The 13,032-nt window shown below is 45.0% G+C and overlaps 1 protein-coding gene across 1 annotated transcript in view; it reads right to left on the reverse strand.

The window, feature by feature from the left end:
* Positions 1–212: 212 nt before the first annotated feature.
* Positions 213–13,032, reverse strand: part of PSD3 (pleckstrin and Sec7 domain containing 3) — a 162,769-nt gene continuing 149,949 nt past the window's right edge. Inside the window, exons 15-16 of the mRNA XM_014519479.2 lie at positions 10,050–10,193; positions 213–4,747 (exon numbers count right to left, since the gene is read on the reverse strand). Of these exons, the coding sequence (XP_014374965.2) occupies positions 4,535–4,747; positions 10,050–10,193 (357 nt within the window). The 3' untranslated portion in view covers positions 213–4,534. The remainder of the gene's footprint in view (positions 4,748–10,049; positions 10,194–13,032) is intronic.

Below are 13,032 nucleotides of genomic sequence, written 5' to 3' on the forward strand. Positions count from 1 at the left end.
AGCTAGAGCTGCTAATCCAGCCCGTGATGCGTAAACTAAGCACAAGGCTTCAGAGATGGCCTGGCCTACCATAGGCCTGATCCTGACACCCTCACACATTTAATCTGGGATGCCAATGAGAGGTGTTGCTGAGGACCATAGGAGAGAAGCCTTGGAAAAGTCCAAGAGCTGCTCTAATTAAAATGCACCGCCCCGCCCCCCCACCCCCCAGCTCATGTCTAGGCACCCTAGAGTTTCAGCTTTGTTTTATCCTAACTTGCAGCTTGTTGCTACTGATCTGGGTGACAGTAAACATTCAGCAAACACCGTCATGCCTCTATATAGATTACCTGTGCAATTCCTGGAAGGATGTTTTGTTTTTAATTCCTGGAAAAATAATGCAAAGGGTTAATTCTAAGAAAAAGAGCTCTTCCTGCATTGGAATGGCCTTGTCAGCCATGGCTGACAGGAACTTCAAGCCACCTAGGCTACATGGTGCCAGAATAGAAAGAAACCTTCAGTCCAACCCAAGTTTGGACTTACATTCAGCCCTGTGCTGGGCCAGTGATATGATACTCTCATGTCACTGAGACCTCAAGCCAGTGCACCTGGGTGTAGATATTTAAGTCACCCTCTGGTAGGGGACTCCTTGGATGATATACATAAAGCCAGTATCCCACTCATACATCACATCCCCTTCCTGCAGTCAACACAGGGGGCGTATCTGGGATAATGGCTGGGCTTGCCTTGCAGCATGCTAACCTCTGGGTCTTTTACCAGCCCCACGGGACCAATAGCCTGGCAGTGATTCTCCCCTCACCACAAATGAGCTGGAATGTAAGCAGCTGAGGGCCTGAATAACTATACTGGACAAACAAATATGATAAACAAGTATTCAGAAGCAGGAAAACAGTGTACTCAGAAAATCCCAGGAAATCATGAGGCCAGAGATGCATGTGCTAGCAGAGCTCCCTGGTTTTCCAGGCTGATTTCCAGCTCCTGAGAATCTGGCCCACCCTTTCTAACTATACTGTAACATTAAAAGGAAAGCAATCTACAAGTGCCACTCAGTATCTGATCTGGCCCTCGGTGAAGTCTGTGAGCTTCTGCCAGTGGTTCCAAAAGCAGCAAGATTTTCCTTAGATTTTTCTCTCTCCTTTCAGTAAAACAATGGGCATATCAAAGCATTCATGTAGGAGCTTGCTACATTGGACATTAGCAAAGGGACAGACTCAAGCAAAGTCAATTTCAAATCTAACAGAAGCTCACAAATTGCCAATTAACTTATCCATAGGCCTCAGAGTTCTCACCAACACCATTTGGAGCCCAGCAACTATTTAATAACTAAAAACTTCAAAGAAATCACATTTTACTAAAACCCATTACATTTTACAAAATATATCCCAGTCCTTGGAGTGGCACAATAAATAATCAAAACTAAACAGCATTTGAAATATAAATAAATAAACAAAAAGTATTTTTGCAACTCACTCTCCAACTTTTCAAGTAAATTTTGCTCCCCACAGCTGCAGTGAGTTTCCTGGTCATGACCATGAGTTAGCCAGTTTGGTACCAGAGTATTTTGCACGATCACCAGCTTTCAATGCAATCTTGAAGGAGCTGGAGTATTTTTAAAAAGTCACAAGAACTGAACAGTTCAAAAGTCACATCTTTGCTTTTTTAAACCACTGCACTGTCTGCAAATCCAATGAGGCAGGTGGGGGTATTCAACAAGATCAACCCAGAGCTGTAGTGGCCCAGTAACAGAGCAAGGATCAAATGGCAGCTCTGGACTTTTGCTGGTTCGGCTGTAGCCTTTTTGGGAAGTGAAATGGCACTCTCAGAAAAGCTACATCACCTCCTTATTTACAGCATTCAACATTCCCAGATTATTCTCTCTTGCTGTATAACCTCACCTCTTTTTTTTTTTTATACCACCACTACATAATGAACAGCTGCAGGGATGCCTACGCTTTTTCCCTGAGTAGCTAATCTACTACACAACAGTGAGTAATTCAAATAAGTCCTTCTAACGTGCATTACCTTGCACCTGTCTACACTGAACTTCATCTCCCGGCATGTTGCTTATGCATTTATCTTTGGCTTTCATTCAGGAAGACATTCTTCCATAGGTCAGCACTTCTGTGTGTACTTCAGTTCAAACTTAAAATTTAAAAAAGAACAAATGGGGAAAATGTCAGCCATCTCTACTGGCAGCTCTTCAAATCCCACAGTCCACCCCAGTATTAATTTTAAAGATGGGCAAGATATTAGCTACCCTCTAGATCGGGACTGTCCAACTGACAGCTTGCGGCCCACAAGCAGTTAAAATATGACCCTTACCCTTCTGTCCAGCCATTACTCCCCTACTGCTCTGGCTGCAGCAGGAGCTACCGTCTCTCCCTCCCCCTCCAACTTACACTTCCAAGCCCTGCCCCAGGGGGCACGGCAGAGCAGCACAGCATGAAGAGCTGAGGGTAAGGCCAGAGCTGTGTGGGCACACAGTGCAGTGGCTGGGAGGGAGAGGCACCCATGGGTGCACAGTGCAGTGGCTGCCCATGGGCATGTATGCACAGAGCAGTTTGGTGGGGGTATCACATGCAGCAGTGTGTCACCCAAGTGGCGTGTGGCCCAAAGGGCCAGTGGCTCACCTTGCTGCTGCCTCCACTGATGCAGCCTAGGGGGGCACATGTTTCCCGGGCACTTAGAATTTAGACAGCCCTGCCCTAGATTTCTAGCACACAACAGATTACATACATTTGTTATCAATTCTGTGACTTCATAAATCCTGTCAAAACTGTTGGAATCAGTACCCTCTCGTTGTGCTGACTGACTGCAACTACGATTCATTTGCTCCACCACCTCCTCACCGAATCCTACAGCCACTGGTGGCACAGCATCTTTGTAGCAGTCCGCAACTAGCATAGCACAGGGGTAGTGATCTCATAGCTGTCTACTGTAAGGGAAACTGGCACAGAAAAATGATTTAGCTGCTCCATAAAGTCTTTATCCTCCCTCAGCTGTCTGCTTGTCTGGCAGCTCAGTAGTCTAGAGTAAGCTGGTTTCCATGACTGATTGGTTCTGGCCTCTCTGTGGAGCCTGCCTACCCACTTGAGTGGTGATCTCTGTCGTGTAAATACCTGCCCTCATAAGAATTGATCTAAAAGCACCAGCATGTTTCTTTATAGGCTACTTAATACAGTAGCTGTTAAGATGGCCTGCCACTGGACATTAAGGACTACAGCTCACAGGCGGAATGAACTGTGCTAGGCAAAATACTACAGAATGAAACCTTGTCCCTCTGCCTGGGCCCAGATTCCTGTACAGAAGGCAGAAGCAGGGATTAGGCAGAAGTGGCCATGCTGGATGATTTCAGGGGGGTGGGGTTGGCTGACTCTATGGCTGCTTTGTTCTGGCTGCTAGGCAGGGGGAGGCTATAACAGGGACAGTATCTGGCCCTCAGAAGAAAAAGTTTCAATTCCATTATCAAGTCCCTAAGACGTGAGGACTTCTGTTCCAACACGGACTTCCTAAGAGTGATTGCAACTAAAAGGGATCATTGGGGAGGATTCCCTTCTCAAGAGAAAAAGAACACTCAGCTGATATCAGAGAGAATGCAGGCCACCTGCGCATACTAAACAGGAAGCAAATTTTAGGAAAGGGGAAAAAAGTGCAGCTGCACAATGTACATTAAGGCTCTCTATATAGCAGCTATGAGACAACAGGTTTTAAGAAATACATGGATACCTCTTGCTTCTTTAACATAAGGTGAAAGGTTGACCTCTACAATGGGTTACCGCTTGATAAATGGCTGAATCTTCTCTAACCACCAAGAGAAACATGGCAGTGGGTTTTCCTCTGCCTGGTACCCCAAGCTTTTGTTTTGAAAGACAAAAAAGAAACCCTACTTCAATTCTGGAATCTCAACATTCCCAACAATTTTCAGGTTTAGCCCCTTAATATTTACAGGTCTAGCATGAATGCAATATTGTAACCTGTCTATTTACACAGCTCCCAACACTGAGCACAAGTACCAACATGTTTTGCATCATTGGGAAATCTCTATTCCCAGTGTCAGATTTTAACTGACCTCTCGCTGCAAGTGGCCAGCCCTACCTCTGCAGCTGTGCAACAATTCTTGTACAAAATTTGTGTGTAGCTGCAGGTGGAGTTCACTGGGCTGCAACACTCATCCAGTTACTTTTCCCACCCACCACAGAAAGGTCACAAGTGACTTGAGATGAAAGTCATGTGCCAATGGAAAAAGGTAAAAGGGGAAGCAACATGAAACAAAGTCCTAGTCCCCTTCCCAATCCTTGAACATAAGAAGAGGAACTTCAATTGCTAACTGATAAATTAACAAGGCAAAGCAAGTCAGGAGCAAAGACATCTCCCACAATCTGTACAGGAACAACAAAATATACAATAGAAAATGTCACTAACACCCCATTCAGGCAGATGCGCTTGTTTTTGTGAATGACAGGTTATCAAAGGAAATGTTTGACCACCACCGGCATTTTACTGCATGGCTGTTCCTCCTGCTGTCTCATGCGCCCTAAGTGACCTTCTGCTTAATGCTGGGTGTTTCCGGTCTGTAGTCCTTCCTCTCTGAGACGTTTCGCTTCACCTTGGCACTAACTGGGGACTCCTGATTTAAGGAAGGACTTGAGTGAGATTTCTTCAGTCCTGGCCCATCATTCTCGTTACTGCTCAGCAGCATTTTCCCCCCTTCTTTCAGAAGGGTAACATAAATCTCATAGCGAATTTTCTGGAAAAAAAACAAAACAAAATAAAGGCAATGAATCAATCTGCATGAAATTCTATGGGCTACGATGGGCATGTGGTCCCCTTGGCTCTTTCAAACCTAAAATCCAGGAGCCTAATATGGATATGACTAACATCCATTATTGCACAGAAACTGCCTCAACCAGCTGGAACCCAGAAATGTTGCAAAATGAACTACTCTCATTTCTCAAGTGTGCAAATTCCTGCACTGTGACTAATGATGGCGCTTGGCCAATGAGAGAGCAAGTTGAATGAACGTGCTGCAAGGCAATTTCTGAATATACCAAACAAGATACTGCCAGCCTTACTCCTGGTGAGTACTATCTTATTCCATAATTAGACCCAATGAAAGAAAATGGGGCTGCTCGGGGAGGGAGGCACAGCTTAGCATGAGCATGCCCAACCAGAAACAGTTCAGGACACAAGTGGCTACTGCTCAGATTGCTATGGTTAAGACTCAAGTGATCCTTCAGGTTCTGCTTTCTCTACATGAACTTGGTTTAAAAAAAAAAACGGGGGTTCACAAAGTGCACATACAATCCCATGTGAAAGGGACTCCATGTTTGTCTCCAATGTGGAGTGAGAAGGCAGGTTTTACATTAGCATTAGGGTAATTCTACCTGCTCCATAACTCATGGAAGGCCACTGTGCAAGTCCTGAGCACTAAAAATGGGGGTTAGCTGTTAAGGGTAGTAGATCTTCTTCCCTCTGAAGGGAGCAGTCTTTCCAAATACCAGAAGTCTGTTGCCTGTTCAGACCCCAGCATTTCTACAGAGTTGACGTACAAGTCTTTATGCTCAAAGTCCGATTTGTACAGTGTCTGGACTGCTACATTTCCATTTGATATGGGAAAATCATGCTCTGCAGAGGGTAACAATACGCTCTTGCACGCACAATACCTTAGCAATCAACAAGAATGAATAGTGATTAACAGGCATTCCCTGCAGGACTTCAGAAAAGATAGCCAGTACGGCTGGTATTGAGAAAAGTGCGAGCTACCCCCCAGAAGTGATTCATTTAATAACCTGTCTCTGACACACCCACTAGTAAGTGAATGCTGGCATTGTAATTAAAGTGATTACAGTGGAGGGGGGTAAGAGGGGGAAAAAGGCTTTCTGCTGACTGTTAATCCATTTTTCAAAATAACAAAACAGTCTCCAAATTATTATGTTCCTGATCAAGCAAAAATGTTTAATAAAAATTCTCTCAGTTTATAATAAAATAATAAAGTCCAGGCAATAATAATACTTATTTGAGCACAAAAAGCAAGGAAAAAAGGAAAAAAAACAAAGAAAAAAGGGCTTTGGAACCATTTGAAGAGCACAAAAAAAGAAGGAAAAGTAAAAGAAGAAAACGTGACTGGGATTCCAATGAAGTGCTTTGAAGGAACAGATTCTTACAGAGAAAGATCACAAGAGAAACCCACTTAAAAATTAAATGAAGAAAAGCATTCTTATCAACTCCATATCTACAGCTTCAGCTGAATGCTGCAGAGACAAATATATTAAACAGGTAAGATGTGTCACTCAAAAAACCTGAAGAACCATCGGACAGAATTCTGATGATGCCTTGGGCGGACGAGTGATTCACTGCAAAAGAAAGGAAAAATTGCTACAAGCGTGGGGTCATCGCAACATTTATCAAGGGAAAAGTGCATTCTTTCTATGCACGCATGTGTGCCTACAGTTAAAATAAATGTGAGGGTACAAGACTAGAACAATTTTAATGCCAGAAAGAGAAAACAGGCTGAATTTTTGCCCCATATATAAATCAAAAAGTTTTGTCAGGACTTTCATAGGGCCAGGATTTCATCTCTGTTGTCCATCTCTTTTAATCAGCTCTTTTTCTACCCAGACAATTTGACACGAGGCCAGATCTTCTGCAAGTGGGTATCATATTTTCTTGTTTAAAATAGATACATAAATAAATAAGATCCCTGGGTAATTACATCAAGAAATCAAGAACATTAATGTTAAATAGAAAAATACTCAAAATGCTTTAAGTTGCCTTCAGCTCTGCTTCTTTATTGGATGCAACAATGTGACCACATGCCAGGTTTTTGGCCACATCTGAAGCACATTTAAAGGTAAAGAACCTTCAGAGAGAACCTACTTGGCTAGCAGCACTATTTTCTACAGGATGAAAAATGAGGGGAATTCTGGTAGATGAAACGGAAAAAATGGCCAAAGACAAAAGAGAATCTGGCCTCCTCCCTTCCTTAAGACACCATGCTGTTTCCTATGGGACATAAGGCCCCTTTTCACTAAGCTTCCATGTTTCCCTTTCCCTTCTCTTACCACCTACTGTTCCCACTAACCTGAGGACAATTCAGGTCACACTCTCACCTGCCAGCAGCCTTCTCACCCCTACCTTGGAGAGGTTAGTTGCTAGCTCACAAGTGAACTTCAGTGACTTTGCTCCAAGAATGGGGACAAATAAGAAATCCAGTGGAACATTTTGATTTCAGGATTTTCACAGTGATCTTATGCTTTTTATAGTCTGCCAGCAATCTTATGCGCTCTGTGAAATCTTTTACAAGCATGAAGATAACACAGCCTCACCTATGAGTAGGTTAAAATCACCTCTCTCATGCAATTAAAGTATATGCAATCAAGAACATTTATCTATGGGCCCTTTTTGACAGCAACGGTCATATTTCATTTCATCTGCATGATTCAACTGTCCTTTGCGATTTTCTCTATGGAAGAAGGAGTTACCTTTTACCTAAATGTATGTTGTTCCAGTTATGATTTGTATTAACGCCCTTGGCCATTTCTCTAGATGCCTGCATGCTATATATTACTAAATATAACACCAGGCATGGAACAAACTCCCTAAGCTATAATCACACAGGGGCTTGGTTCTCCCTGACTCACCAAGCTGTCAGAGAAGCAGTAAAAGGGTCTTAGTGTCAACCATAATCAGCCCTCCAAAAAGTCTCTCATCTCCTAAATACCATAACTCTCTTCTCCATAAACTCTAAAACTCTAGGCACATCAGACTTGCACTCTGTTGGCCAAGAGGGGAAATGCTGATGGACTTATGTATTCCAAAGACCCCCTTGCAAAATCAACCTGGCCTGGGTCTGGTGATCCAAAGGATGTCTGCTCCTGAGGACAAGGCATGTATAAAGAGGCAGTTTTAAGATACAGATCAACACATTAAGGTAGCTCATGGAAGCTCTCACAGCCTCTGGAACCCCCAAGGAATGTGTTTTATTAGCCAGCCCTTTTGGAAGGCCACAAAAAGCCACATCTTGCACAAGCTGATCCTTGGGTATGTCCCCAGTGGAGTACATGACAGTAACAGAGGCAGAGGCTGGGCTGGTCATGACAAAGCCCTGAGCCAGTACCAGTGGATGTGACCTTCCTATGCAAGTGGAGACAGACAAATTCCCGTGACATCTAGGAGTGACAGCTGATTAAACAGCTTCTGTACTGCAAAGCACGACAAGAATCCCCATCATTCTGGGGACTGAGGGGGTAGGGAACAGGGCTCATATTTCTCCACCATTTCTTCTGGTAGCTTTTCCTGGGACAGCTATTGTGTCCATCTTATCTGGATGGAGCTTCAGCCTGTTAACTCCTAACCAAGCCCATGTCTTTGCCAGCTTTGCAAGCCAGGCCTGACAGAACATAAAGCTGGATGTTAACTGAACGCAGAGGATCCTATCAACTGGAGGCTTTACCAAACACTTTGCATGAGAAGGTGGCAGAAGTGAAGCTTGTAATAACACAGAACAGAAACATACATGCAGAGAAAGCACCCACTGAATGCTCCTCTCTGCATCCTGACACAGATAAAGGAAAAAAGCCAATGAAATATCACTCTGATGGCCTCACAGCTCAGGTCTGCAAGTGGGTATCCTGCTACCTCCCTGATGCACAGGGGTTAATGGTATCAAAGGTGTATACAACTCAGTAAAGAAGTCTGGCCTCTATCTATCACCAAGAGAAGAGACTCAAAACATTGAACCAGGGCTGTCTTCAGGCCTTAACCAGAACTGGAACCAGAGTGATCGGGGCCAAAGAAATCTGTCACATACAGGTCTGCCAAACTGACTCCCCACGATCTTTTGTTCAAAAATGAAATATAAGCAGTAACTATCAGCATCAAGAGACAGCATTCAATGCAAGGCCTAACAAACAATTGCTTGTTGGCAAGTTAAAGTACCTCTCCTCCTTGAAGAAAGGGAGTTACTTTGTCTTTTGATAAAGGACTCAGTGTTACCTGAAAGAACACAGCCTACGGACCTCAGCACCCTCAAAACTTCACCGAGAGATTACACGGAAGAGATCACCATGAGATCTCTGCTCTAAACCCAGGTGCTTTTGTCTGCAAAAAACAAGAGGAAGCTCTCCATATGAAATGTTCAGGACTGCATGCCTGAAGAGACCAGAAAACCCCTGGCTATTTGCCCAAACCCTGGACAGTCCTGCTAACTGAAACTCTGAAGATGCTCTGGTGAAAGAGGAGACTTTCCTCTCTGTTTGTCACAGACACAGCACAAATCTCTTCATGCTCCAGTCTACCTTGTGGCACAAGGCCTACTGTCCTATTTTATCTGTTTCCTCTCCCACTTTACATGTGGTACAGGTAACCTTATCAAAACTCTTGGTACAGGGTAAGTCCAGAATGGCTGCTTACTTTAGAGTATATGCATGAAACACGATTACTATCCTTTATTTTACCAAATAATACTGAGACCCCATTGTATAGGCACCTAGTGAGAGCCAGTGCCTGCCATGAAGACAGCTCAATCTAAATGGATGGGACAAAGGGAGAAACTAAATCCCAAGCTCTCAAGGCCCTGTCCTTAATAGCAAGACCATCCTCCCCAATGAGGTAAAAAGTAACTGGAGTCAGATATCTAGAACTATGTCAAATGCGTGTGGCACTAGCATCATTTGTATCTGCATCTGTCAGACTATGTGCAAGTACACTGACCAAAATCCCCAGTTTAAAATATACCCACCACATTTTACATAGAAGGATCTGTTCACATATAATTTAAACTGAAGTGCCTTCTTTTGGTTAGGTAGGTCAGAACTTTGTTAACTAGTGTTAATAAGGTAAAAGAAAAACTTTGTAGAGTCTGTCTGATATACAGATCTGCCTGTAGGAGTGATGATAAGATGGATCTCTACTTTTAGTCCTTTTCAGTTTAGAAAAACAACTGCCGTATTGTTCAGTGTCTTAGTTCTACAATAATTTCTACCACAGTATCAGTTTTCCTCAATAGAGATGCCTCACCAAGTGCCTTCGCAGCAATAGCCCACACCTACCTCAAACTCCAGATAATGATCTTTCAGTTTGTAGTCATCCACTTCCTTGCCCTTCAGTTTCTTGTCTGGCGGGTAGGAGCGATGTTCAGCTAACTCGGTCGAGATCTGCTTCAGCTTGGCTTCATGTGATTTTAGCTGTTCATCCTTCAGAAACATACAAGGCACTTATGTGTCAGAATCAAAAACATGTAATAAGTAGAGACAGGAAAAGCACCCACCCACCCCATTCCAAGATTCTAACAAGTATCATTAAAAACAAAAAAGATTTTTCTTTTAACTAAGCCGCTAAATCATATGGGTCAGGTCCTCAAGCCTTGGTCCTCAGTTCCTGTTGAACCGCAATGGAACAGCCTACTTTTTAAAGAGTCTCTGCACCTTCACACTCCCAACAGACCTATGGCAAGTCAACCATTCCTCCCATATAAGAAAACCATGGGAAATTCTGGCAGTACAGCACTGTTGAAGATGTAGTGCTCACACTCCAGGAAATGCTGTGCCAAAACCAGTGCTGTTAGGTGGGGCAGAAGTAAAAGCCTTGGCTCCTGACAATTTTAAACAGGCTTTTGTGAGGCAGAGCTGGCATCATTATAAGACATCTCCCCACCATGACTCTACCAGTAGACGCTCGCCAGCCTGTGGGATCCGTTTGCTGAGAGCAGTATCCAGGCACAAGCTCTCCTGGGAAGAGGATATGCTGTCCTCTCTGGAAGATTTATTTCCTTTGGTTAAACTCCTCTCCTCATTTATTCCCCTGGGCAGCTGGAAAAGATACGGAGTTGCTACTCTTTCTTTCTAGACAATTTCCTTTACCACAGTCCCAAACCCACTCGCTTCCTCCAGTCCATCTGTGTTGAGAATGGCATCCCTTCTGCAGCTCTCAGCATGCTTTCCTGCAGCTTGTGAGGTTCCTCACTCCTGCAGGACAGCCTTATGGCCATCTCTAAATCAGGGCTTCATGCTCAATGTACTTGATTGGTCTTTAGTGCTGAGTGAGCTAATACTGCAGGAGAGAGCAGAAATGCTGGAATCTGATGCAATGGAGGAACTCCCAGGCTGGATCAAACCTGAGGTCCAGAAGATACACACTCTGGAAGTGGCCAGTACCAACAACTTCTGAGGAAGCTATGAAGATCCTATAGATGTGGGGAAACTGGCAGTCGTATTAAGCCTCCTCTTGATCTCTGAAGTTAAGAGTCTGGCTTAAGCCCGAAAGCATGAGGTTTAATATCCCTTCCAGAATTCTTGTGGTCGTTGATAATAATCCAGATCTAAATGTTCCTCCCCTCTGTCCACTAACCTCTTGACCTCCATAACTTCCAGTGGCAGAGAGATCCATGATGTAGTTATGCCCAGTGAGATAAAGCATCTCCTTTTATCAGTTATGAATTTGCCACCTTTGAATTTCATGTACGCTTGTTCCTACACTGAGACGGGAAGAGACATTTCCGATCCACCTTCTCTAGACTCCATATTTTCATCATGTCCCCTCTTACCCAAAACTTACCAAACACAGGACATAAGACTTGAGAAGGAATTTGGTGCCTCTCCTCCACCCTACCCCCTATTTCCAGTTCCAGAGGACTGGAAAAGGGCCAAAGTGGTTCCCATTTTCAAAAAGAGGAGGAAGGAGGACCCAGGAAACTACAGGCCAGTTAGTCTTACCTCAATCCTGGGTAAGCTTTTTGAGAGAATTATCCTGGCGCATATCCATGAGGGGCCAGCAGGGGAGGTTATGCTTAGGGGCAACCAACATGGGTTCATTAGAGGCAGGTCCTGTCAGACCAACCTGGTGGCCTTCTATGACCAGGTCACAAAATCCTTAGATGCAGGGGTAACAGTGGAAGTAGTCTTTCTAGACTTTAGGAAGGCCTTCGACACGGTCTCTCACCCCATTCTCATTAAAAAACTAGAGGACTGTGGCATTGACACCTACACAGTCAAATGGGTCGCTAACTGGCTGGAGGGCCGCACCCAGAGAGTGGTAGTGGATGGGTCTTATTCAACCTGGAGGGATGTGGGCAGTGGGGTTCTGCAGGGCTCGGTCCTCGGACCCGCGCTGTTCAACATCTTCATCAGCAACTTGGACGAGGGGGTGAAAAGCACCCTATTCAAATTTGCAGAGGACACTAAGATGTTGGGGGAAGTGAGCATGCTAGAAGGGAGGAATAGGCTACAATCGGACCTACACAGGTTACAGGGGTGGGCAGATGAGAACAGAATGAGTTTCAACACTGGCAAGCGCAAGGTGCTGCACCTGGGGACGAAGAACCAGCAGCATACCTACAGGCTGGGGAATTCCCTTCTCATCAGTGCAGAGGCAGAAAAGGATCTTGGTGTCATTATTGATGCCAAAATGAACATGGGCCGACAGTGTGGGGACGCGGTCAGGAAGGCCAACCACACCTTGCCATGCATCCACAGATGCATCTCGAGCAGGTCCAAGGAGGTGATCCTCCCCCTCTATGCGGCACTGGTCAGGTCGCAGTTGGAGTACTGCGTCCAGTTCTGGGCGCTGCACTTTAGAAGGGATGTGGACAGCATGGAGAGGGCCCAGAGGAGGGCCACCCGCATGATCAGGGGGCAGCAGGGCAGACCCTACAAGGAGAGGCTGAGGGACCTGAACCTGTTCAGCCTCCACAAGAGAAGGCTGAGGCGGGATGTAGGGGCCATTTACAAACTAGTCAGAGGGGACCAGCAGGCATTGGGGCAGTCCCTGTTCCCCTGAGCACTACCAGGAGTGACTAGAAATAACGGTCACAAGCTGGCAGAGGGTAGATTCAGACTAGACATCAGGAGGCGCTACTGCATTGTCAGGGTGGCTAGGATCTGGAGCCAACTTCCGAGGGAAGTGGTGCTGGCTCCTACCCTGGGAGTCATTAAGAGGAGGCTAGATGAACACCTTGCCAGGGTCGTTTGACCCCAGTACTCTTTCCTGCCATGACGGGAGGTTGGACTTGATGATCTGCTCAGGTCCCTTCCAACC

Source organism: Alligator sinensis, unplaced genomic scaffold (genome assembly GCF_000455745.1).
Source record: "Alligator sinensis unplaced genomic scaffold, ASM45574v1 scaffold560_1, whole genome shotgun sequence".
Classification (NCBI taxonomy): domain Eukaryota; kingdom Metazoa; phylum Chordata; order Crocodylia; family Alligatoridae; genus Alligator; species Alligator sinensis.